This window comes from Castor canadensis, chromosome 2, assembly GCF_047511655.1.
Source record: "Castor canadensis chromosome 2, mCasCan1.hap1v2, whole genome shotgun sequence".
Lineage (NCBI taxonomy): Eukaryota > Metazoa > Chordata > Mammalia > Rodentia > Castoridae > Castor > Castor canadensis.
The window spans coordinates 98,182,293-98,209,425 of record NC_133387.1 but is presented as its reverse complement, the minus strand read 5'-3'; the positions used below and the strand labels follow the sequence as shown (position 1 = coordinate 98,209,425).

At 34.8% G+C, this 27,133-nt stretch overlaps 1 protein-coding gene and 1 long non-coding RNA gene across 5 annotated transcripts in view; one reads left to right on the top strand and one right to left on the bottom strand.

Annotated features, from left to right (window-relative positions):
* LOC141420730 (uncharacterized) overlaps positions 1 to 1,054 on the top strand; it is a 37,851-nt gene extending 36,797 nt beyond the window's left edge. Inside the window, exon 3 of the long non-coding RNA XR_012445283.1 lies at positions 886 to 1,054. This is a non-coding gene — a long non-coding RNA (uncharacterized lncRNA). The remainder of the gene's footprint in view (positions 1 to 885) is intronic.
* Positions 1 to 27,133, bottom strand: part of Cdk13 (cyclin dependent kinase 13) — a 109,314-nt gene that overhangs the window by 65,383 nt on the left and 16,798 nt on the right. For all 4 annotated transcript variants that reach the window (XM_074065356.1, XM_074065357.1, XM_020184804.2 and 1 more), the window contains exons 2-5: positions 20,394 to 21,035; positions 11,900 to 12,070; positions 10,219 to 10,358; positions 7,968 to 8,138 (exon numbers count right to left, since the gene is read on the bottom strand). In XM_074065356.1, the coding sequence (XP_073921457.1) occupies positions 7,968 to 8,138; positions 10,219 to 10,358; positions 11,900 to 12,070; positions 20,394 to 21,035 (1,124 nt within the window). The remainder of the gene's footprint in view (positions 1 to 7,967; positions 8,139 to 10,218; positions 10,359 to 11,899; positions 12,071 to 20,393; positions 21,036 to 27,133) is intronic.

The following is a 27,133-nucleotide window of genomic DNA, read 5'->3' as shown; positions in this document are numbered from 1 at the left end:
CATGCTAGCTCTGTAGTATGATCTGAAATCGAAGCTTCCAACATTGTTCTTCTTAAGATTCTTTTGGCAATTAGGATTCTCTTAAATTTTCATATAAATTTTAGAATCTACTTGTAAATTTCTGAAAAGAAGCCAGCTGTGATTTTTATAGGGACTGTGTAGAATATGAAGATAATGTGGGAAACAGCACCATAAGAATGGAAGAAAATCTAGTTCCAATGCATATGGACCCAATTACAGCCAGGACTGATGTGCTATCTGCTCATTATAAGACTTTTATCATTACTACTCAATTTCTAACCAAAGCAGCAATTTAGAATTGATTAGGAGGACTTTCCTAACAGTTTTTATATACTTTTACCTAGATCTCTAAGCATAAAATGTCAAAACATGAAACTGTAGTGAAATAACTAAAAGAACCTAAATATGCAATAATGGAGGGGTGAATATGATTCACCCAAGTGATAACGTATCATTTCAAAAAGGGAATTACTGAGTAAGACTTAATAGAAGCAGAACCTCTATTTAGAAATAAATAATCATACATGTGAGAAAAGAAACATGAGGGGAAAAATACAAAAATTGACAGTGATAGTATCTGGGTCATTTCATTTTCTTCTTTATATTTTACTTTCCAAGTTTATAAAAATGAACATTACTATTGTAGTCCAGAAAAGAAAATCTAAACATTAACATTGTTTTCTTCTCTGTTCCATTCAAAAAAGAATACTAAACTCTACAAAATAGACATATACAAAAAGAGGGTCAAAGGGATTTTCAAACTACTAATCTCATACTTAATACTTTAACTGGAAATTTCACATAAATTTTCAGGCAGGAATAAAATGTACAATTGTGACTACTTCATAAATTTTGTTTTTACAGGACATAATAACACAATGTAAGCAGCCCCAGTATTAAAAAAAAAAAAATTGAGCCTATGTATGACTTTCATCCCTGCCTCAACATGCTGCTGAAGGACCTGCCATTAAATGAACATTTCATTGTTAATAAAAACAGTCTACAAGTCCATTTTGGGTTTTTATTTTTAAGGTGGGGGAAGGGAAAGAATACCACTGATTTGGATATACATGTGTGCAGGTGTTAGGTGTTCATACTGTGTGCTTTTGAGAGAGGCAGGGAGGGGGAGAGAAAAAGAGAGAATATTTGTAGTGGCTAAGAACAGACTCCTTAGCAAAGCACTCTTCCTTATCTGATAGGCTCCATAAGCCTGTATTGCTTCAATTTTCCTACTTCATTTGAAACTGAACACCTACATTTAAAATCCCAACAACTGCTATTAACTGAGTTAATAAAAAGGAAAGAAATTAAATCTAGACAGAAACGTTTTTCATTCATGTACTTACTAATGTGATTTAGATCTATCAGTGCTATCCTTCTGGTTTCCAGAAAAAAGGCTGAGTCATGGACCAGATTTTTCGGGTTTTTTTTTTGTTGTTGTTGTTGTTTTTAACTATCTCCAGTATCGGAAGGAGCACTATTTAATGCTGAGATGATGGAAATGTTCTATAGCTGTACTATCAAAATGCAGTTAGAAGCCATAAGTACACACACAGCATGTGAAACATTACTAATATAGAACTCAAACCATTATGTTGAAGAACTGCACTTTTCCTTTCATTTAAATTAATTTAAATTCAAGTAGCCACAGGTGGCTAGTGGCTACTGTACTGACTAGCTCAGGTCTAGAACCTAGCAGAATAAACATTTGTGGAAGGAATGAATGAAAGCATCAATCAATTTTCCCTTCTTCCCAAACCTTATGAGATACTAACAGCTCTAAATTATGGGAATGAGTTCAGATTTTTAAGAAAAATCTTTTGAAGCAAGATATTCTTTGAGACTATATCCCAATCTTTCATTGCCTTGTAAAAAGTTGTAAGTTAAGACACTATTAATTAGAATGCCCTCCTCTTGCTATCTACATTCACCCAATTTTGTTTTCCTTTCTTTTTAGGTAGCACTGAGGTTTGAACTCAAGGCTTCATGCTTGCAAACCAGGTACTCTACTGCTTGAGCCAAACCTTCAGCCTATTTTGCTCTGGTTGTTTTGCAGATGGGATTCTCTCTATCTACTGTGTTCCTTCCAATCTCAGTCTCCCAAACTGCTAGGATTATAGGTATGGGCCACTGTCGCCTGACTTCACCCTCTTTTAACATTGCACCTATTCCACAGAACACTTCTACATTTCATTCATTCTGTTATTCAAAAGTCAATGATCGGGCTGGCAGGGTGGCTCAAGCAGTAAGAGCACCACTCTAGCAAGTGTAAGGGCCCTGAGTTCAAACCCTAGTGCCGCCAAAAAAAAAAAAAAGTCAATGATAATAATTATGTGTTATAGGCTATATTAAGTAGAAAATTCAGTCCCTTACAGAACTATTTCTTTTTAAGTTTTCATTTGGTTTTATGTTTTTTGCAGTGGTAGGGGTAGAATCCAGGGCCTTGCACATATTAGACAAGTGTTCTACCACTGAGTTAAATCCCTAGCCCCAGAAGCAAGTATAACATACAATCCAAGTACAACAGAGCACCTAAAGTACTCCATGTAGGAATCAGAAACTACAGATGAAGCAACATTTGAGGACATCTTACATAAGCACTTACTAAGGAATATTGGGGTTTGGGTTTTTTGTTTCTGTTTTTGTTTTCACTTTCAGGAAAATTACAAATTAAAAGAATGCTTAAATTTCCTCAGTACACAAATACTAATATTGGAAGTACTATAGGTAAAGAATGTGTGCATAATTGTAATTCTGGCTTTTGGTTGTTCATAATACATGCTGATACTTTCAAGTACCAAAACACTATTATTAGGGTTGGGGGCATGGTTCAAGTGGCAGAATGCCTGCCTGGAAAGTACAAAGCCCTGAGTTCAAACCCCAGTACTGCCAAAACACTATTTTAGAGTAATACCATTATTTCAATGTTTCATATTTTTTAGTCTGAATACTGAAATTCTACTTCTTCAGTGGGAAATCAATGACTCATGTTTTAATGTCATACTTTATATATACAACTGCAAAACACAAAATCTCTCTATCCAGAGAATTATAAAATGAGTTACAATCTATCATACTGAGTATTACTGTGCTCACTCCGAAAGTATTTTTCTTTAGGTTTATAATCCTCAGTAGATGGAAGAAAAACAAAACTTCTGTTGCAAAATAATTCATACTAGAGTTCAAAGAATTTAAGTTTTAGCAAGGTTTTTTTTTAGTATAACAGGATAAAAGGAGGGAGAAGTGGGGAAAAAAATAGAGAAGCATTTCCTGTTCCCCATGCAGGAAATGGGAGTAAAGACACCAACCAGTTCAAAGATTCTAAACAGTGAAATAGGAGCACACTTACTAAAACTATTACAAGTAGCTACATCTCCCTCTCCACTATTTTTTCTCTTTGACATAGTCTTGCTATGTAGCCCAGCATGGTCTGGAACAAACTATCCTCCTGCTCAGCCTCCTGAGTGCTGGGATTACAGGTGTGATGTATGGCCAGTTGAAAATCAGTATCTTCACAATGGGAAATGTTTTCTTTTAAATAAAAACCCCACCTTGCTAACGATTAAAAAGATTAAAAAACAGACAAAAAACTTGGGACTACACAAAAAATATTTAAAATTCATTTATCATCTGCTGTCCCAGATTAACATACGCATGACTTGTTTTTTTTTAATTATTTTAATTAACACATAAAAATTGTGCATATTTATAGGTACAATTGCTATGTTTCATTACATGTATACATTGGATAATGTCCAAATCAGGGAAAGTATGTCTTATCTCTTCAAACAGTTCTTATTTCTGGTCAAACATTCCACATTCTTTATTCAGCTCTTTTGAAATATATGATGTATTAAATCTACAGTAATCCTACTGTGCAACAGTATACCACAACCTGGACCCACTGACCAACCTTTCCTCAGGCCTCCCGCCCCTCTATTCTCTCAATGTCTATGAGACATTAAGAGACTAAAAAAGACTAAATCAACATTTTTAGTTTCCATATATAAGTGAGATCATGCAGTGTTTCTCTTTCTATGCCTGGCATATTTCACTTAATATCCTCTAGTTCCAGTCATATTGTCACAAAATGACAAGATTTCATCTTTTTATGCCTGAAAGTACTCTACTATACATATAAATAACATTTTCTTTATCCATTTATTAGCTGGTAGAGAATTTGTTTCCACTTCTTGGCTATTATGAATGGTACTGAAATAAACAAAGAAATGCAGACGTTTCTTCAACATACACATTTCATTTCCTTTTATATTTTGAAGAACCTCCAAATTGTTTTCCATGACTATAGTAATTTACATTCCCAACAACAGTCTTTAAGGACTCATTTTCTCCAAATCCTCTGTAGCACTTGTTTTCTTTTTTTTTTTTGAGTCAGGGTCTCCTGTGTAACCCACACTAGCCTCAAACTCAAGATCTTCCTGCTTCAGCCTTTCAAGTGGTAGGATTACAGATTGACACCACCATACCTAGGTATCTTTTGTCTTTAAAAAAAAAAAACAAAAACTTTCCCAACATCAATTCCCAATATGGAAAATATTGATTGGCAAAAATCATCTGAACAACATTTGTCAGTGTTCTGAAAAGTTCTTAAAAATATAAAGGGACTGGGCATGGTGGTACCCACCTGTAAGTCCAGCCATTTGAAGGCAGAGGCAGGAGGATGGAGACTTCAAGGCCAGCCTGGGCAAAATCAGCAGAGATCCCATCCCAAAAAGTAAAACAAAACCTTTTGTCTTTTTGATGATAGTAATTCTTACTGGAGTGATGTCTCACAGTCCTTTTGATTTGCATTTCCCTGATGATTAGTAATACTGAGCATATTTTCATATACCTCTTAGTCATTTACTTTTAGGACAATGATTTTTTTCTGTTTTTCTGTTTTAAGAAAAAAACCGTATTTCATTTTCACTTTTTCATGACTGATTTTTTTCTCATTCTTAAGTAGACCCAAGCTTTTATTGCTGCCATTGTAAATCTGTTTCCCATGTTGAGACTGAATCCACAGCCTCATGCATGCTGGGCAGCCACTCACCTCCATCTCAAGCCCTAAACTGAGTTCTAAAACAATACTTTTATGGTATTTTTCTTATACAACTAATGTCTTGTGCAAATTTTTTTTTACAAGTTAATATATTACTTGATTTTTGTATTGCCTATAATTTTCACATTTAAGTGTTTTAATTATAGTTTCACTTTTTCATATCATATAAATTCTAATGTACTTGTACTGATTAGCCCACAACATTAAACCAACATTTCTGAGCAATAAGGCAGGGTGACAATCACAATTAGTGCAATATGACATAGCATGATCATGATTCGAATTCCAAGACTCAAAGATCTAGTTTCCTTTTCATCAAATCAGGCTGCTTTATATCACTGCTCTTAGCAAAATTATTAGATTACAATAGAGAGCTTGCCTAGTAAGCACAAGGCCCTAAATTCAATCCCCAGTACCGCCAAAAAAAAAAATTGTTAGATTAAAAAAGATTTATGTTTTCAATTTTATACTCCAATCCATTTAACTAAAACCTCGTACCCAAATGTAAATTTTCATAGTGTAAAATCCACTCTTATTTATCATGATTCATGTAATTATAAATAGGATTATGGTAAGGAGATAAAAGAAGTGTACAAATACATAAATTTGTTTTATAAAATGCAATGCTAGGCATGAACACTTTTTATCTTGAGAGACAGGAGTAGTATTTTTAAAAGTGTTAGACAGGAGGTGTGCTCAAACAGTAGAGCACCTGCTTTGCAAGCACAAAGCCCTGAGTTCAAACCCCAGTTCCCACAAAAAAGAAAGAAAGAAAGAGTTTGCTTTGCCAGGCACTGGTGGCTCAAGCCTTTAATCCTAGCTATTTGGAAGACTGAGATCAGGAGGATCACATTTTGAGGCCAGCGTGTACAAATAGTTCATGAGATCTCACCTCCCAAAAATAACCAGAGCAAAGTGGACAGGAGGCATGGCTTAAGCAGTTAAGAGTCCTTTGCACATGCAAAGCCCTAAGTTCAAACCCCAGTCCCACAAAAAAGAAAATAAAAAAAGTGTTGGACAGGATTATAACAAGTAGAGCTCATTTATTCATTAAGCAATTAGTCATTTTTTCATCTTCATGTTCCAACAATTGTGCTAGGTGGGGGCATAACAATTAATAATGCAGGTATGGTTCCCATCTTTATTAGGAGAAACAAGTAATAAACTAATGTAATTATTCTCACTTACTGGGAAAAGTTATTTTAAACTGTGTGTCTATATTCAGCAGAAAGGGAAAGATTAGTCAGATAAAGTCCTCACTAATGAACTGAAGCCAACATTCAAGCTAAGACTTCAAGGGTGAGAAGGCAGCCTTTCATCAAACTTTCTGGGTGTTAGAGGTAGAGAGCTTTAAGCCCAGGGAAACAGCACATGTACTAACTTGAAACCATAAAAGTTTACATGCTTATTTGAGGATCCCAGATATCCATGTGAATGAGGATTGGTAAGCAATCAAAAATGGCAAAAATGGGTTTAGACCTGGGCACCAGTTACTCATGCCTGTAATCCTAGCTACTCAGAAAGACTGTGGTTCGCAGCCAGCCTGGGCAAATAGTTCATGAGACTTTTATCTCAAAAAAAAAAAAACCCATCACAAAAAAGGGCTTTTAGAGTGGCTCAAGGAGCAGGCCCTGAGTTCAAATCCCAGTAACCACAAAAAAAGGGTAGGGATTCAAGGAGCAGATAGGAAGTTCAGCATATGTAAGAGCAAAGGGAAATATATTAATTTGGCCACAACATGAGGTTAAGATAAAGTAAATAACATTTGCACACCACACTGATATTTGAGGTTTTAATTCAATTTTTACTAGATGCTGAGAGAGATAATGTTTCCCTTTTATGGATGAAAGGATAATAGGCTCAGAAGAGCTTAAAAGCCTTGCTAATAAGGTCGCAATGCTAATAAGGTAGGTTCAAACCCTGGACATTTTAAACAAAGACAAATCAGTACCTATTATACTGTAAGGAGCAATTAAAAAGTTAAAAGGACAAAACAGGTTAAACATCATGCTAAGAAATACAGGCTTTATTACAAACAAAAAAAATGAGAGTAGTAACATCACTTAAGATAGTTCTGATCTCCACATGGTATACAGAATACTTTCAAACAAAGTAATTTATACAAAATAATTACTATATAGCACATCATTTTTAAACTGTGTTCCCCAGAAAAGTAAGACAGTATGTGTGTGTCGTATCATGTTGAATCACAACATACCTACTAAACCTTGTTTTATATTAGATTTAGTTTGAAAAAAAAAAAAAGAATTTTGCTATTTGAAATGCACAGACTATGAGCGAAGTCAACTTTGGTTCTAAAATCTTGCTCTAAAAATCTAAAATATACTGACAGTAGAGTATTTCTTTCACTCATTATATAATCTATGGTACCACTTATTTAGTAAGCAGGCTGATTTCTTGGCAACTTTTTTTTACTAAAAGACAACTATACATTAACATAGTTTATTCAAAGCAATTTCAAGTTAAGATCTTTGCTTCTGTACTTTAAGAAATAACAAATATGCCAACCAAAAAGTTTCCTTGGGTGTTAAGAATCCCTAAGGTAAAAATGTAAGATAAACATACTCTTATTTTTTTTTTAAATCACTAAAAAATGACTGAAAATCATATATTGATTCTCAAAACAGCAAGTATTACTCATTAACACTTCGTGTAATGCTGGTAAGTATACTTTATTTAGCTGACCCAAAATCTCTTAAATAAATCATAATTCTTCAACTCTACTAAATCTTAAAATAGTTCAACATTAGGGAATAATTCAATATATCCTATAATTACTCAAATGGTCAGCTTCTGTAAAACAATTTGCAAGCTGGAAATACCACGAATACAAAGAATTGGTTGTTTAAATCTGCATACATACCTTTGTCTTTCTTAAAATCCAAAGCATCTTCTTTATCAGTTACTATTTCCTTCATATTGATAATACTCTGGTGTGTAAGCTGCCGGAGAATTTTAATTTCTCGAATTGCTGTAATTGGAAAGCCTTCCTTTTCATTATCTAGGCGTACTTTTTTTAAGGCTACCATTTCTCCTATTAGAAAATTAAATAAAATCAGGTTACAAGAAGACAAAAAGCAGATGACACTATTCTTAATTTTAAATTAATTTTAATTCATAATTTCTGTTCCTGTCTCCTGAAACTACAATTCACAAATTGTATCTTAGTTTCCAACACAGCAAATAATATCTGCAGTTCAAGAAGTTAAATGTCCCAAATTATGGAGTATTTATACAACCCTCTGTATACTATTAAACTGGTTGGAAAGGATGAGATAGGTTTGTTTTTTATGTTCTGCATTTATACAGTAAAAAACCCAAGATGTTAAAGGGTGGGTACATTACAGTATTATTCATTTTTTAAAAGTGAAGGAGGGAAGGGTCAATATATCCAGTACCCTCATAAATGCATAAAATTCCTCTGAACAGAAAATATGCTTCCCCCAAACTGATCAGTTCTAGCAGTGAAACTAGACTCAAAAGTAATGTGTATTTCCTCACTATGTTGAAATTGCCACATAATTTAGATATAAGTGAGTTTTGTATCAGACAAGAGCTAAATAACAAATAAAACGCACATAAAGTCTATTACAGTTGAGTATACCTTACCTGAAATGTTTCAGATTTTAGAGTTTTTTTTTTTTTTGGATCTGGGAGTATTTGCACAGACTTTATAGGCTGCACACCAACCAGTATAAGAAAATTCACTACTATAAAGCTTATGTTCATTCCATTGTTTTTTGGGGAGTGGGGTTAGGACTGGGGGGTTGAACTCAGGGCTTTGCATGTGCTAGGCAAGCGTGCAACCACTTGAGCCAGGTTCCCAGTCTCATTCCAATTCTTTGAAGAAAAAATTATTCTTAGACTGGCAGAGTGGCTCAAGCAGTAAAAGTCCCTGCCTAGCAAGTGTGAGGCCCTGAGTTCAAACCCCAATACCACCAAAAAAAAACCAAAAAAAAGTATTCTTACATATTTTCTTTAAAAAAGTTTATCCTCTTAATCATTATTCATTTCTATTAAGTTTTTCTATAATATCATATGTTTTTCTTGTTTTGTTAAAAAGTTTTGAAAATTTATAATTAATGTCTTTTTCAAAGCCATCGTAAGTATCAGTTCTTGCTCTATGCTGTCATCAGTAGTTTCTAACCATAAAGTCATTTCCTCTATATGAAATAGCCTCATGTAGCTGGCAATTTTAATCTATTGGTTTATGTCAAAAGAGAACTAAAAGTATATCCTAGGCATTATTTAATAAAATGCATAGCTTCTGTACATAGATTGATATAGCTACTTTTTCCTTTGTTTCAAGGTCTTTCAAAACTTTCTCCCAGGTTCCTGATCATGTTCTGAAAAATTAACTGTTAAATCTAGCCTACAGGGGTAATTTCTATAGGAAAAAAAAAAAATCTCCAAAAGGAATTAATGTTGTAAGGCTTAATTTAAAAAAATTAATTACTAAGACAAATGCAAGTCAAATATGTTCCTCTGAGTTACTAATAGCTTAAGAATTATTCACCATAGCCTGGATGTGGCGACTCATGCCTATAATTCTAGTTAACCAGAAGCTTAATCGGGAGGATTGTGATTAGAGGGCCAGCTCAGGCAAAAAGTCTGAAAGACCCCATATTTCAACCAATAGAAGTTAAATGCAGTGTTAACGCATCTGTCATCCTAGCTGCACAGAAAGCATAAGTTGATCACAGTCTAGGCCAACCCAGGCATAAATGTGAGACCTACTGAAAAATACCTAAAGCAAACAGGACTGGGGGGGCATAGCTCAAGTGGTAGAGCACCCTGAGTTCAAAACCCCAATACCAGTAACAGTAAGTAAATAAATATAAAAAGAACTATTCACTATAAAAGGGGGGAAAACTCTAAGTTCCACCATATAACACATCATAAATACTAAACACTTATTTGTGCATTGAGCCTCACCTACATGTATTCATATTTACTTATGTGCATAAGCATAATAAAATTAAAACAAGATAAAATGAAAGTACAGTAAATCTGAAATTTACTTTTTTGAAATTCCTAAGACGATACATTAGAAAAGAAGCAGAAATTGAGCACACTGCATAGGCCCAAAGAGCTCCAAAACTTGGCATACTTACCAGTGTCTTTATCCCTGGCTTTGTAAACTTGTCCATAAGTACCTTCTCCAATAATTCCAATGATATCAAATTTATCCACGCAGCGTTTTCCCCAGTCAATATCTTTTTCTTTGATTTCACCGTAGCGAGGCCCACATATTCTATTAAATATAGTTCTGAAGTTTTTATATACAATCAAGAAAGTTGAATAAATTGCTTAACAATTCAATATTCACTCTCTGCCCAATTTAATCTTTTATTTTCCCCATCCTTGAGTATTGGTGATCATCCATCTAAATAAGTTACACTGTGATTTGACAGTAAAGTTATCATAAAGCCAAATTATGATTTCTACCTTCTGACTTTTCTTCTAAACTACCACCTGAACCAGGAAAGAGAAGCAGTAGTGCTTCAATGAAGGACTTTTAGAAATAAAATATAACTTCTAAAAGAATGGACAAAACTAACACCAGTAGAAAGAGCCAAAGTTCTCTAACCAACCTCAAGAAAGTTTTATCTTTCATTCACTGACAACACACACACACACACACTATATAGTATATATATGTACTATTAAAAAATAAGTTTGGTAATATGCATTAACAAAAATGTACCTATAAAAGTTATTGAAAAATGTAGGCTGAATAAAATTACCTTAAAAATGGAAACACTGCAAAGATTTGCAATCTAACAGAATACAAAAACTACTAATATCACCAACTATTAGGAGTCTATACTTAGGCAGAGATAAACAGATACAACAAAAATTGCCCAATCTTCAAAACATGTTATTTTGTAGTATTTTAATATTGTAGAAGATCTCAGAAATTCAAGGAAATCAATTTTATTAACTCTTTAATGTAATACAGTTTTGCCCCATTCTTCAATGTTCCTTGTCACTCATATGTACCCTTTTGAACTTACCCTTACTAACTCATTTGACTGTACATATTGTTTCCTGGATTTGTATTTATATAAGCTTATTAAAAATTTTTAAAAAAAAAGAAATTCAAGGAAAAGAATAAAGGTTCAGTACTCAAGGACAGTAAGTTTTCAGTCTTTCTCCTTATACTAGAACATGACCTCAAAATCTTACAATAGGCACTACCTAGAATTGTTAGAACAACAATGCTAAAATCACATCTAACCCAAAAGTCTTACACTTTCCCTTGACAGAGATTTAAAAAGACATCAGTGTTTTACCACTGTAACTAATGAAAAGGTTTCAAGGGAGAGAGCTCTATCTAGGCATTTAACTTGAAGCTAATCTAGGATACAAATTTTAATCCTTCTTCCACTTGCAAAATGAAGAATGACTTTAGTTACTGGGGAAAGTGGAGCTACAAGCAAAGGAAAACATAGGTTGCTTCCCCACTTTTGACTTTTTTTTTTAACTCACTGATGTTGACTTTCACCTTGTTCAACTTCAGTGTTACTTAGCTATCTTTATTGTAGAAATTATCTTAACACATACAGTACCCCATGAAATTAATAACTAAAGACCTTGAGAGAAAATTTAATCTAGTTTTATTAGTCATTTTAAGCATGTAATTATGAAATTTTTTTCAAAACTATTTATTTATTCATATATGTTAAAAGAATACATATACTTCATTTTAAATCTTAGTTTGGCATTTTATAGATTTAAATGATCAGAACCATTTTTGGTCAAATTAAGAGCAGGTAAAGAGCAAGTACATACTTAGGCCTCCTTTTATTATGCAACTGTGTTGCTGTTTTCTTTTCCTCTGGACTCTTTGAAAGATCATCTCCTCCTGGTAGCTCAGGCGGCAGTGGTAAATCAGCAAGTAGACATCGGAGTTTCTTTTCTACCTCTTTTTTAACTGCTTTAACTGAAATATTTCCTCTTAAGCTGGAAAAAAAGGGGGGGGGTCACACAAATAAAATACAAAAATCTGATTAAGCAATAAAAATGTGGCCATTGTACATTTTAAGTAGCATGTAATGGTCGTGAATATTCCATACATTTTCACACAAGACACTAATCTAAGTTTACTTTACAGATAAACTAATACACTATATTCAACTGCAAAATACAAAATTTAGGGATTAAAAAGGACACAGACAAAAACTAAGGAAGTCTGTATAGGGTATGGGCTTTGGTTAATTATGTATCAATATTGATTTGTAACAAATGTACCATACTAAAGTAAAATACCCATAATGGGGAAAATGTAACTTTTCCATAAATCTAAAATTACTCTAAAAAAATAAAGTTGGGCTGGTGGAGTGGCTCAAGTAATAGAGTGTCTGCCTAGCAAAGCCTAGCAAGTTTAAGGCCCTGAGTTCAAGCCCCAATACCACCAAAAAAAATAAAAATAAAAAGTAAAGTTTATCTTAAAAAATATATAGCCTTAACCTCAAAAGTAAATTAAGATTGAAAATCATCTGATCTTGCACGGTAGGAAAATTTATTAGTTATGCAGTATCATTCACTTTAGGATCTGGTGGAAAAACAAAAGCTATTTTCTTGTAAGAAATAAATAAAACCACTTGCTATATATAAATAATATGTTATTGCTTATCGTGTCCATTTAAAAAACCATGAACAACTGATTCAGCACCAACTCTTGTCAAAATTAATTTTTGTAAATGATTCAGTAATTTTTTAAAGACTAGCTTTCTGTAACTACAGATGAAATTTAAGCTTGGCTAGTTTTCTAAGTGTCATGAATACATAAGGAGCTGTGATTTAAAATACGTCTTAACTTGGTAATACTACAAATTCTGTTACCTAATAATGACATGTTGAAAGGGAATTTTTTAATGATAGTAAAATGTGGACTTTACATACTTTCACAGTAGTTATGAGTCTGATAATGAAAAATGTTATTGAGACTACACAGCTATGGTCCAAAATTATTAAACATGCTATCAAGATAAAAAAAACTCAAATTTAAGCTACCACTTCTCCTTCTATTCCTAAATATCATTATTGTAAAACAAAATGGATTCTTTAGTACTATCTGATAAAAACTATTCACCAACAATCAGAGTAAAACTGAGCCTTTTCTTCCTAACCCTGCTACTCACTAGAAGGTTCTTTAAACAGGGAAAACATGCTTGAAAAGAAATCTATCTATAATCTTATTTTTTGGTGGGGGGGGAGGGAGGCAGTACTGGGGTTTGAACTCAGGGTCTCCCACCTGCCAGGCAGGCACTCTGTCCCTTGAGCCACACATCCAGTCCTTTTCTGTCTTATTTTTAAGATTGGGTATCACACTTTGGCCTAGGGGCAGTCTCAGACCACCACTACAGGTATGTACAACTACATCCAGCTCACTTTTTTGAGATGGAGTCTCACTAACATTTTGTCCGTTCTAACCTCTGTGATTCTCCCAACCTCCACTTCCACAGAAGCTGGGATTACAAGTATGAGATGCTCTGCAGGACCTGTAATCTTATTTTTAAAGCAGTGTATCACACAGCTCACTTCTCAGTTTTACTATTCTTCTATTCAGCAAATATTGTTAGTTTCTATTTGCTAGGAATTGGAGATCTGATGAATACGTTACACTACAGTTCCTTTTGAAAAGGAGCTTACAGTTTTGAAAGATAGTCAGTAAGCAGTAGGATAAAATACTATGTGAATGGATTCCCAAATATTAAGGCAGGTAAAGAATAGCTAAATTATGTTTGAAATATGGAAAAGACTTCTTCCTAGAACAATTATCACTTCAACACTGTCTAAAAATATGCCTATCTAAATAACTTATTGAGAAATATGTAGTCTAGCTGGAGCTAGTGGCTCACACCTGTAATCCTAGCTACTCAGGAGACTTGAGGTTCAAAGTCAGACTGCAGAAATAGTTCAAGAGACCCTATCTCAAAAATAACCACACAGAAAGAACTGGAGAGTGGCTCAAGTGGTAGAGCATCTCCCTAGCAAGCTGGAGACCCTGAGTTCAAACCCCAGTACTTAAAACAAACAAACAAAAAAGAGATGGGAGGGTGAGGTGGTCAAAATTCCCATTTATCTTAAGATTCAAATCTACATTGGGGACAGGGTGCCCTTACACCTTTATTTTTATTTTGTGTGTGTGTGTGTCACTGAGGCCTTGCACATGCTAGCCAAGTACTTTTTCACTTGAGCTATGCCCCCAACCCTTTTTGGTTTTTGCTTTCTTTCTTTTTACTTTCCTTTGGTACTGAGGGTTCAACCTCTGGGCCTTGCACTTGCTAGGCAGGTGCTCTACCACTTGTACCACTCTGTCAGCTCTTTCTGCATTGGTTATTTTTTAAAATAAAGTCTCACTTTATGCCCAAGCCATTTGGACTATGATCCTATTTGTGCTTTCCTGTGTAGCTGGGATGACAGGCATGCACCACCATGGCCAACCACTGGCTGAGATGGTGTTTCACAAACTTTTTGCCCAGGCAGGCCTTAAACCATGATCCTCCCAATCTCCACCTCCCAAGCAGCTACGATTACAGGCTTGAGCAGCCACACCTGGCTTTTGTTTTGTTTTTAAGAAAGTGCCTCACTACCTTCTTGCCTGGGCTGGCCTCAAACTTATGATCCTCCTGTCCCTGCCTCCTGAGTAGCTGGGATTATGGGCATGCACCATTATACTCAGCCAAAAGTCTTAATTTCACTAATAATTTAATGTTTTAAAGTTTAAAAGTCTTAATTCTATTTAAATATGTCATCTGAATTATCAGATATTACTTTTTGAGAACAAAACATAACTAAAAACTTTACATTTTTACTGAATACTAATAATAGAAAATGAAAGTTTCCATACATTACAGCAACAATAAAAAATGCCTAAACAAAAAAAAGTGTAAGACCAATAGAAAAACATAATAAAACATTGAAGAACATAAATCTGTATCTGAACAAATGGAAAATATTCTTGTTTTTTGCATGGGTAACTGTAATACTGCAAAGCTGTATGTCTTCAAACTACTCTAGATTTAATATAGTCCCAAACAAAACCTTAGGGGATGGAGGTGTGCTGTGGTTCAATTGGCAGAGCACCTGCCTAGCAAGCCTGAACACCTGAGTTCACAGTCCCCTCTTCCCCCTCCCCCACCACCACGAAAACAAACACAAAAAAACTTACGGGAGAGGTTTTTTAAATTTAACTTAACAAAGAAGCTGATGGTTTATAATATTTGTTTATTAAAAAAATTATATACTGAGATTTACCCTGTTAAATGAAATGTTCAAAGTATTTAAAAAGATGAGGAGGACTGGTCGAAGTCAACAAATCCGTATTACTCAGTCTATCTGATGTTTTGTAAAAACACATGAATCATCCTTTTTTAATCAGAGGATTCACATTAATATTCAGGTCCAAGACTTCTTTTTTGAAAAGGCAAAAGCTCTACAAGGCTGAGCCTAAATTCTTGTGCAGAAGTTGAGGCTCAACAGCAGGACTGCCCATCAAGCATTCGTTTTCTCCCTCCTCTTCAATTTTACATTACCTACCTGCCCCTTTAAGATGCACCTCAAGATGCTAAAACAGTAAGGTACTAGTAAAGAAAAAACAAATCAAGAAGAAAATACACAGACACACAAATATCTCTAAGAATGTTTATATATGGCATTTCAAATTAGTGAAATTCAATGAACACTATTGGCAACGACTATGGATGGAGGGGGAGGGGGAGGGGCAGAGAATCAGACCACTTCTTTCCTGTTTTTTTTTTTTTTTGGTAGTACTGGGGTTTGAGCTCCCAGCTTCACTATGTAAGCAGTCTACAATCCCAATTTCTTCCTTCTTCACATAATAACCAAAAACAATTACAGTGAGAAATCTTTTGAGATAACCTTTTTAAACTTCATAAATCTAGAAGTTTTAAAGGAAAAAGAATAATAGATTTGACTACATAAAAAAGAAAACATCCATAAGCAAAACAAAACAATAGAAAAGAAAAAGAACTGATTCAGAGGAAAAGTTCAAGATCCCTAACATAAGAACATCTAAATTAATAATAAAAATGGAAACAACCTTAAGGAAAAACCAGCAGAAAATATGAACAAGCAATTCACTGGAAAAAGTAACTAATAACATTCCTCATTAAGAATCAGAAAAATACAAAATTCAACAATTACATATTTTAAATAAAGATTGTCAAAAATCCAAAACTGAGAAAATACAGCACTGTTCTAACAATTTCATATGTTTGCGTATATATAAGGTATAAAGTATTATTTAAAATATAATTTGGCAGTTTCTATCAAACTTTTAAATGCACATACTTTGACATGGATCTATTCTACAATTACAACATGTACGTAAAATATTAATATACAGTTCATAGCAAAATGTTATAAACCTAAGTATTCATTAATTAACAGTACAAAGCACAATGCACCTATTTCTATAGATAAGAATGTTAGACCTATCAATACCAAGATGAAAAGATCTAACTGAAAAAAAGCAAGTCAAGGAACATTATTCATTTAATAAATTCTAACTCTCTTATGATTTGGGGGAAAGTGGTCCAAAGTGCTGGGGGATAAGTAAAATTCAATGTGAGCCTAACATATATTATTTGGCTGAGAAAAAAGGAATTACTAAAAACAAATAAAAGCACGTCAAAAGGATAAAGGAATCAGCTTAGAGGAGCTATCTGAAAGTAAGCCAGAGAATTAAAAATCCACACAACTAGGATGACTAAATGGGGATGAGAAGTATCATATTGATACCAGCTTTATTAATTGCCAGTGTTAAGAGAAATGACAGAATTAGAAAATCAGCATATGCACCTAGTACAGTAACTGATTAAGACAAATCTCATTAATAAGTGCTAAACCATTAGGTGATGGGTTGTTGGGGGAAAAGAGCTTACAACACTACCAAGGTATCCCACAGCTTACTTACATTTGCAAGGAGAAAATTCATCTTACATATGGAAAGATCTTAACATTAGTTATCAGCTTAACCAAGTGATTGCAACACTACTACTAGAATAAGACAATTTATCACTTTTATTCCTCTTGTACTGACAGCATGAGGTACATAAAATCACCTTCTCATCTCCTAAAGCATTCTCTCGAAAAAAAGTATTTATTCTTAATCTAGGCAAGGCCTCATAGATTTCCAGTTTGTAGGAAATGAAAAGGTTAGAGAAGAACAAGTTACATGACACCAAGAAAAACGATCAAATTCAGAGGTGAGACATTCTGTAAGACAATTTACTTAAATTCTTCAAAAAGTTGGGGGAGGGGGGCTGGACAAAGCTGAGTACAGTAGATAGTAGATAATGTTATACAACTCTTGTTAATTTTCTCAGATACATTAATGATACCAGGATTAAACTGGCCTTATTCTTTGGAGATGATAAAAGAATTTAAGAACAAAATATTATGATGGCTACCACTTATTTCCAAATGGTACAGCAAATAATACACACACACACAAACACACACACCCCTACACAAAGACAAACCATCCCTATTAGTTCTCTTAAGCAGATATACAGGCAACATGAGCACAGAACAAAATTTTAACACTTGCTGAACCTAGATGGAGATTATACAGATGTTAATTTTATTATTCTTTCCCATTTTCTAAATTCCTGAATATATTAACACAAAATGTATGAGAAAAGGGGATAATTTACTTGATTATATAATGAAATAAAAAAGTAACAACTAGTAGAGTACAGGTTTGTAAAAATCACACAAAACACACAATCTTTTGCTGATTTACGGATTTAACAGAGACAGTAGATCAGGAAGTGGACAGAGGCATACTTAAGGAAAGCAAAGATGTGGCTAGCTGACTGGAGGTATGGCTCAAGTGGTAGAGCAGCTGCCTAGTAAGCCTGAGACCCTGAGTTCAAACCCCATTATTGCCCTTCACTCCCACAAAAAATACATATGACTAGCTGGGTGCCTGTCACTTATGCCTGTAATCCCAACTACTCAGGAGGATCTTGGTTCAAAAAAGCCAGTCCCAGGGCCTATCTCGAAAATAACCATCACAAAAAAAAAGATGGTGGAGTGGCATAGGCGGTAAGAGCACCTGCCTAGCACAAGTATCAGTTCAACCCCAGTACTGCGTAAAGAAAAAAAAAATGTATGGTTAACAAGGGCTGGAGTCATGGCTCAAGTGGTAGACTGCTCACTTACCAAGCAAGCATGAAGCCCTGAGTTCAATTTTGATACCACCAAAAGAAAAAAAAGATGTGACTAACAAGATTACATAGAACATTACTCTTTAAAATGAACTCTAAATTTACAGTAAATAACAACAAAAAGATACCTTTCATATTCAGATTTCTTAAAATATATCATAATAGAACAGACTGTTCTTTATATCAAGAGGAATAGCAAGAGGAAAAGCATTTTCAACTAATGGCTGTTTAGTACAAAATAAAAAGTATATCAGGTTACTAAAAAGAAACTCTTAAACATGAAATTGGGCTGGCAGAGTGGCTCAAGTGGTAGAGCACCTGCTTAGCAAGAATGAGGCTCTGAGTTCACACCACAATACCATCAAAAAAAAAGGAAAGAAATTAATTCCTAACCATTTCTCTTTTTCACAGCATGTTTTTAATCACCTAAATATTTTTAAAAAGAAAACAGGCTGGGGATGGAGCTCAGTTGGTAGTAGAGTACTTACCTAGCATGTGTTTGATTCCCTAGGGGTGGTGAAGGAGAAAAAGAGAAAGAATAGAGAAATAAAGCAGAAAATAATCTCTTCTTCATACACTTAAGAGTTTGTAGTCAAATCAGAGACACTAGCATAAAGTTCCATTGGTGCTGAATCAGTCTTTGACCAAACAGACATGTTAGTAGTAGTACTCAGGAATCTTAAGAAAATTCTGTATCCATGAAACATAAACACATTCAAAGAAAGAACAGACACAATAAAAGAGAAAAAGCAGAGGAGACAGAAAAGATGGATCTAAAAAAAAAAAAATTAACAACAAAGAATGCAATGTGCCACCACTGCAAAAAGACAGCTGCAAAAAGAATCCCCCTTAGGCATTCACATGAGTTTGTACAGAATTCTTTAAAATATTCCTAGGGAAAATGTACCTCTAAAGCATATATAAAGTACAGAACCACCAGTCTCACAGACCCTGAATTGTCAAGTAACTAGTTACTCCTCACTAATGAAGTGACTCTATTCTGGACTCAAGCTTCCAGGCTAGACAGCCCATTCCAGAACTCATTAAAAATCACAAATACTACTGCTAAGAACCTTAGTGTTCCTTAAAAAAAAAGTAAAACTTGCATATATCATAGCACAGTACAAATACATAATACCTCATTACATTAAACAGGATCGTCCAGCAATATTTTGATTTTACAAAAAAAAAAAGGACCTCATAAGACATGAAACACAAGCATTTGTTTAAGCATTTGTATGTTTTAAATTATAAAATTTTCATACTGCTAGCCAAAGTAAGCACTTGAAACACATGCCCACATGGTATTTTTATCCAATTACGAAAACTGCTCATATAATTGCTTTTTGATAGACAATGCAAAAAACAGCTCTAATTTCTTCATAAAATAAAAATGGTATAATATGCACAAAAATCACAATAGCGTAATTCAACCCTATGATACATATAAATATTCTTGGCTGAATTTATTTTACAGTCACCTTTATCCTCTTAAGAATAAAATGTTTTAAAATAAAAAAATAAGTTTTATACCCAATACTCATAATAGAAATTTTTAAATATGTGAAAGAAAAACATAATCACTTTATGATTTTTCTGTAATATAATGTGGCTAATCCCTAGCTGTAAAACAAACTAAGATAATTTAAGAGTTAAGGACAGACTAAACTAAAAAGTGATCAATTCATAAAGCTACTCACAGCGATAAATTCATTAAGGCCACTAAAGAAAAACTGAGATGAGATGTATGCTTATTAGAACAGCAAACGTCCTGGCTGTGACAGTATCATTAAGGAAAACTAAGGCAGAGAATACTGGCATTTTTAATACCCAACTAATCTTGAAATATACATTATATCCCAAGGCAATGATAATTTTTTCCTAAATTTCTCAGCATAAACTATAATTCTGGAGCTTATAAGCAATGTGCTTCCTTTTAAGATGTGCATAAAAGAAAATCCATTTATACCTATGTAGTTCTTTTTATTAACTGGGTGGGATGAACTAGGGGAGGTCAAATCATTTCTCATTTCAGATGATCGTTTTCTCTTTAAACAGTTACTGACAAATTTGTTTGCACTTACCTATCAGTATCTTTATCTTCAGGCAGCATGGGAGGCAAAGGTAATGGTGGCAATGTAGAAGTCACTAAAGCCACATGTTGCTCCTTCTCCTTGGCTCCTATACTTGGTGTAAGTGGTTTGGTTTTCTCTTTAAGAGGTACTGGTTCCTCCTTTGTAGCAGCAGATTTACTCTCCTTCCCAACTACAACTGTTTTCTTGATGGCTTTATCTACAATCAAATTATTGTCTACCTTTGTTACCTGAAGAGGTGGCTTTGATTTTGCCTTGTCATTCTTTAAAGTTCCACCACTTGAGGGAGAAGGTGCAGGCTCAATTTTAAGTTTCTTCACATCCTTCACATGGTTTGTTTGTGATGCACTGGCACCAATTTCTGTGTTCCCCTTGGTAGGTGTAGAAGTGTTTGAGGCTTTTGCAGCCTTGGCAGCCGCCTCGGCAGCCTTAGCTGCTTCTGCAGCTCTGGCTGCCTCTGCAGCTCGTGCTTTTTTATTCTTGTTCAATTCAGCTGCCAGGCTACTCTTCAGAGTTAGTGTGCTAGGAGAAATGCTAGAATGACGACTTCTGGATCTAGACAATCTGTGCCTGCTCCGAGATCTTGAATGCCTAGACGAATACGGGCTTCTGCTTCGGGATTTGGCAGACCGTCTGGTGAAAAATAATTAAGATTTAGTCAGTAATCAGAAAAGTTCAGACTGAAATTTACAAACAGTACTAAGTTGAATCTTTGAAATAAAAACAGAAATGTACTTAATTTCAAAATCATGATAGCTTTTTTGAAGAGTTTTTTAAACGCAAAAAGTGCTACAAACTAAAATATCTGGTGGCTATAGTTTTCTTAAAAGAGGACTTGCCTACCTTTCTCTAGCTATGAATGCTCAAAGGTACAGCTGGATGAAAACACACCTCAGTAGAAAGGAATAACGCAAAAGCAGAGAAATGTGACAAGGTATCACTACCACCGCAGAAAACAGAAGTAGGCAATAAGGATATGCCAATGATAACAGTAGCAAGATTAAACTCTGACCTATCTTTTACCCAGGGAGACAGTTTCTGTATCTTAAAACATCCATAGGTCGGAAGTAAGCAACTCTTATTTACATACCATTAAGCAATAAACAAATAAAAACCATCTCTGAGAATGCACTTCAGAAAAATTGTTTTTTTACAAATTTATATATATTGAGATTAAAATACACGAAAGCATAATCATTTCACCTACATAAACATACATAAGCAGAATGTCTTATGATGTGGTTTCACACAAAATAAAGTAAAAAACATACAAACATTCTCAAGCTGCAGTTCTACTGATAAACTCTGCATAAGTAAGTAACAAAAAAATTATTTTAAGTCTTAAAAGTGCTTGATGGGGGTGGGAGTGGGGGGAGCTGGCCCAAACACTGTATACATGAGAGTAAATGTAAAAACATGAAGGAAAAAAAAGTGTTTGACAAAACTGAACTTACCAATTCATTTTTTACTAGTATATATCATTACTTCAATTTCTCAGAAGGAAAAACCACAGAGAGGTAAAGTAAATATAACACCCACAAACAGCTACACCAAATTTAGTATAAAAAAGTATAGTCTGAACTAGAACTTAAGGTATCCTGGCTTAGAAACTACTCAAGAATAATTTACTTTTCAAAACATAACGTGTATTTAAAAGTATGGTGGCAACCAAGTAAAATGAAGCGAAGCTTTTCAAATCCAAATATTATCAAAACTTTAAAAAAAAATACTCAACGAAGACTATTATACTACTTCAAAATGCTGTCTCATTTATTGCCCCCATCAAGCCAGTAAAGTATATACAGTTAACAGATATTAAGTTTAAAATATTATGTCACCTGAAGCCAAAGTCACAGTCATTAATAAATGTGTTGGTTATTATCTTTAGTGCCACTATCTTATTCAGCAAATAATTTTCTGCCCTATTGTGTACCCAAGTACACTAAGCCCAAACAGATCCATCTTCTGGGTTCCACAGTTGACTCCCATTGGCAGAAAATCAGGAGACACAGAAAGGCTGGATTATTTCTTCCTAGCCCCTCCTTCCTCTTGGCCACATTGTCCCTTTACCACCATGGCACAGGTCAGGCACCCTCTTCTCCACAGTTCTCACCATGCTCCAAAAATAGTGCATTTTCTGTCATTTCAGGGTTCCCTGTTACACCTGACAAAACATCTCTTGAGAGCTCCCTTAATTCGCTCCACCTCTACAGTCCCTTGAACCATCGAAACTGGATTACATTTCTTGCCAAAACCTCGATTGATCTAACTGTATGCCAAGCCTTAAACTCAGATTTTTAAATTCTAAAAGTAGGCAGGTTAACACAATTAACATACTTTCCAGAAGACAGCACTCACTGGAATTTGGGAGAAATAACAATTCTACAATTAGCAGGTTAACAAAATTAACAAATTGCCAAGAAGACAGCTCTCACAGAATTTAGAAGAAATTATGGAGAGATGGTAAAGGAAACAAAGAAACTCCTGGGAACCCATAATGAAAATCAGCAGAGAGAAAAGAAAGAACTGGAATTTCTCTTTATATCCAATAATATAATGTGGAGAGACGTGTTTGGAAACATTCCACAATTCTAGTATGTAAGCAAAATAATAATTAATTTAGGATAAACCCAAACGCAAATTCAACTTCCTCTTCATTCATTCAAAAACGAGCGTATGAGGCCCAAAGAGTGTTCAGCACTGAGATCGTGCATCATGCAAGCCCCTTATGTCACATAAAAATTTATGTACGATTACTTGAGATTAATTACTTTACATTATTGTGAATAGTAGTTTAGAAAGTATTCTAAACTAACATCATCAAATATTCATATACACCAATCGTCAAAATAACCAATAAGCTTACAATTACTCATGGAAATGAGAAGATGTTTGGATAAATGTAAAGTGTCAGGTTGGTTGTGAAATAACTTGGACACCTTTAATATAGAAAAGAAAAATGTTATGATAGATTTGACCACATTTTAATTTCCTTTCCCTTCAGACTCTGTTGAGCTCACAACAAGTTTGATATGTCACATTTCTATCCCCTGATCATATACTGACAAGCAGCTTGAGGAAGCAAAGACTGTCACCTCAAACCTAAGAACACAGAGGGCTTAGATAGCGACTTTTCTAAAAATGAATTTTCCTAGACTGCTAAACTCTGGTTATCTATTTAATATAGACACACATATTTTAATGGATTTATGATGAATAAATCTTACCTAAGAAAAGAAACACAAAGATAGTAGGTTAAAATCCCAATATATTAATTCCTTTGGCTTATTGAAGTATTCTCACCTAGCCCAATGCCAGGGGCTCACACCTGTAATCCTAGCTACTTCAGAGGCTGAGATCAGGAGGATTGGGTTCCAAGGCCAACCTAGGGAAATAGTTCACAATACCCCATTCCCATGTCTAAAACAAAATGGACTGGAAAGTGTGGCTCAAAAATAGTGCACCTGCTTTTGCACTCACATCAAACATCAGTCCTACTTTAAAAATGCCTATTTTCTTCTGGATAGAAGCTGAATAAGAGAATCTGAATCAGTAAAGCTTTACAAACTTTTTATTCTGTAACAAGGATATTATGAAATTGACATTACAGTATTTGACTGTACAATGGCTTCTTCTAGATACTCTCCATTCCTCTCCAACACCACTATTTTACAAAAGCTCCTTTGTTAACTTCTTTTATGTCTTAACTGACATTGTAAAACTTCCTAGTAAATTCCAACATATTCATTTATAACAAGCATGGTTTGGGAATCTGAAACTAAATATTAAACAAAACTTTAGGTCATTTTCACTAAGGATTTAGCCATACATTAGAATTTTACTAATGCTTCAGCCATACAAAGTTACAAGGGGGAGAAAGAAATGAATCTCGAAGACTATAAAACGAACTATACTATGAGCATGTCTTACTAGAAGATAGGGAATGGGGGCAAACACCAAGTCTGACCTCCTTGCTTTATAGATAAGATTTTTCTTTTAAAAATGTTTTTCTAATATTTCTATACTGTTGAATCTACAACGAACACATATTAACTACTTACTGCATGTTTAAATGTTTTTGTTGTGGTGGGTTTTTTGGTGGTATGGGGACTTGAACTAAGGGCCTTAGGGTTGGGTATTTTTGAAATAGGTAGCTAAGATTACACTTGTGGGCCACCAGAGCAAAGCTGTGATAATGTTTTTAACAAGTTATAGGACCTCTTTAAAAAGTTAAAAGACTTCTGTTTCTAAGAGGTCTTCCCAAACTCAAGAGGTTCTCACACAACTCAAAGCAGAACCAGGATTACAACAACTCAATTGGCTAGTGCTCATTGTCAACTAGGCTAATGTCCCTTGGAGACAGAGCATGGTGTACTGTTCACTCAACTATACCACAGTTTCTCCTAGAGTCCAGGTCTCCTGAAATTGTGCCTAATTAGCAAACACAAGTGCTGGCAGAACCTTTGTCCAATCACCACCAAAGCTCCTGCCTGGCACCACTCTTTTCCACAGCTCTCACCAGGCTCCAATAGCACTGTATTTTTCTTACCAGTTTCAAATTCCCTGTTATTAGTGACAGAACTTTTCTCCCTTGTGAGCACCCTTAATCCACTATACCTCTGCAGTACCTTCATTAAAGTCTGTGTCTCTCCCTCCTTTGTTTTTTTAGGGAGAATGGTAGTAAAGTTTACTAGGGAAGAAGTCCACTTTCAATAGATTGCAAGCAGATCATAGAATGAGAATAATCTCATTAAAGTCTCTTGAACCATCAAAATGGATTCCACTTCTTTCTAGAATCTTAACATGCCAACTCTTAAACCCAGAGTTTTTAACTTCTAAATCTAACTTTTTAGTTTCTGGAATTTTTTACCTAACAAGCACAAGGCCCTAAGTTCAAGCCCCAGTACCACCTCTCCCCCCAAAAAGATCCCACATAATATATAAAATTCTACATATGAGATGAATGTCTCATTCAGTAGCCACTACCCACATTTGATTCTAAAATTTTCTACCGTGCTGATTTCACATTCTAATAGCAGCTGTGCCCATTTCAAAAAACTGTTGCCAATTCCTTCAAAAAGGTTTGAAAATGGTTACCAAACTGAAAAGAAATGCATGTTTTCAAAACCCCATCTCTCTCAAGCATCTCTTTAAACTACCTTCTTAGTCAAAACTCTGTATGTATTTTGTCATGTAACAACTCCATGAAATATATAACAGTATTACAGTAGCCTTTTAAATACATATCCTTATTTCAAATATTCTTCCACCTCATTTAATCTGCACTACTAAACTCAAATACTGTTCCCATCAAATCCACCAGCACTTGAAATTAAGACATGAAAAGTGAATACACCTTCCTCTAAAATCTACTCCTTACCATTCTCTATTATTAATGTGACTACGCTCCATCCATTTACCCAGGCTAGAAATCTTAGTTTCCTGGTACCCACACCACCTCCCACAGTTATCTCATTTTATTCATTCCAGCTCTACACTCCCTTCAACCCTTATCCTCTCCTCTGAATATTTCCTATTGCTGCTATAACAAATTACCACACACTTGGTGGCTTAGAACACCCCAAATTATATTACAGTTGTAAAGTCAGAAATCCAAAACGGCTCACACCTGTACTCCTAGCTACTTGAGAGGCTGAGCTCAGGAAGATTGAAGATCCAGGTCAGCCCTGGCTAAAAAGGTTTGTGAGACCCCATCTCACTGGAAGAAGCTGGATATGGTGGTGTGCTCGTCATCCCAGTGACAGTGGGAAGTGAAAATTGGAGGATTACAGTCCAGGTAAGCCTGGGCAAAAAGCTATACCCTGCCTCAAAAATAAGCAGAGCTAAAAGGGCTAAAGGTGTGGAAGGACTGGTAAAGGTACCTGCCTAGCAAGTGTGAAGCCCTGTGTTCAAACTCCAGGACTGCAAAAAAAAAAAAAAAAGCCCAAAATCAATCTCTTGAGTAAGCTTATTTTTTTTTTTGAAAAAGAAGAAATGTCACCAGAGCTTTATTCTAGCTAGAGTCTGCTCAGAAAAACTGCTTCCTTGACTTTCTCAGCTTCAACAGGCTGTCCACATTCACTGGCTTAAGGCTACATCACTCAGGCCTCTGCTTTCATGGTCACATTTCCTCTCTCTCTCTGCTTCTATCACCACACGACATTCTCTGACTCAACCCTACAGTCCTTTTACAAAGATATTTGTGATCACACAGGACCTGCCTGGATAATGAGGAATAATCTCTCCCATCTCAAAATTCTTAATTGAATCAAATCCACAACACCCTCCCCTCCTTTCTTGTGGTACTGGAGTTTGAATTCAGGGCCTTGTGCTTGCTTGGCAAGTGCTCTCTACCACTAGAGCCATACCTCCAATCTCACAAAATCCCTTTTGTCATGTGAAATCTTAGTATGTACAGGTTCCTGGGAAGAAAACATGGACATCCTTGAAGAACCATTATTTACACTGCCCTCTTCTAATCCAAAGGCCATTGTTCTACTTAATATCACTACCTTTCCTATAGCCAACTGTATCATTTAAAAAAATAACTACACTAGTTATAGTCTCTCCCAGTTTCAGTTATTTCTACAGAAACCGTAACAAAACTAATTCTCACTTTTTAGTGGTTATTACAGGTCCCAAATTCACTCACTTTCTTCCTCTAGTTAGTAGCTATTCTAAACCCTCACTACTTTCTTCAAGCTTGCAACCCCAGGTCCAAAACTATCAAA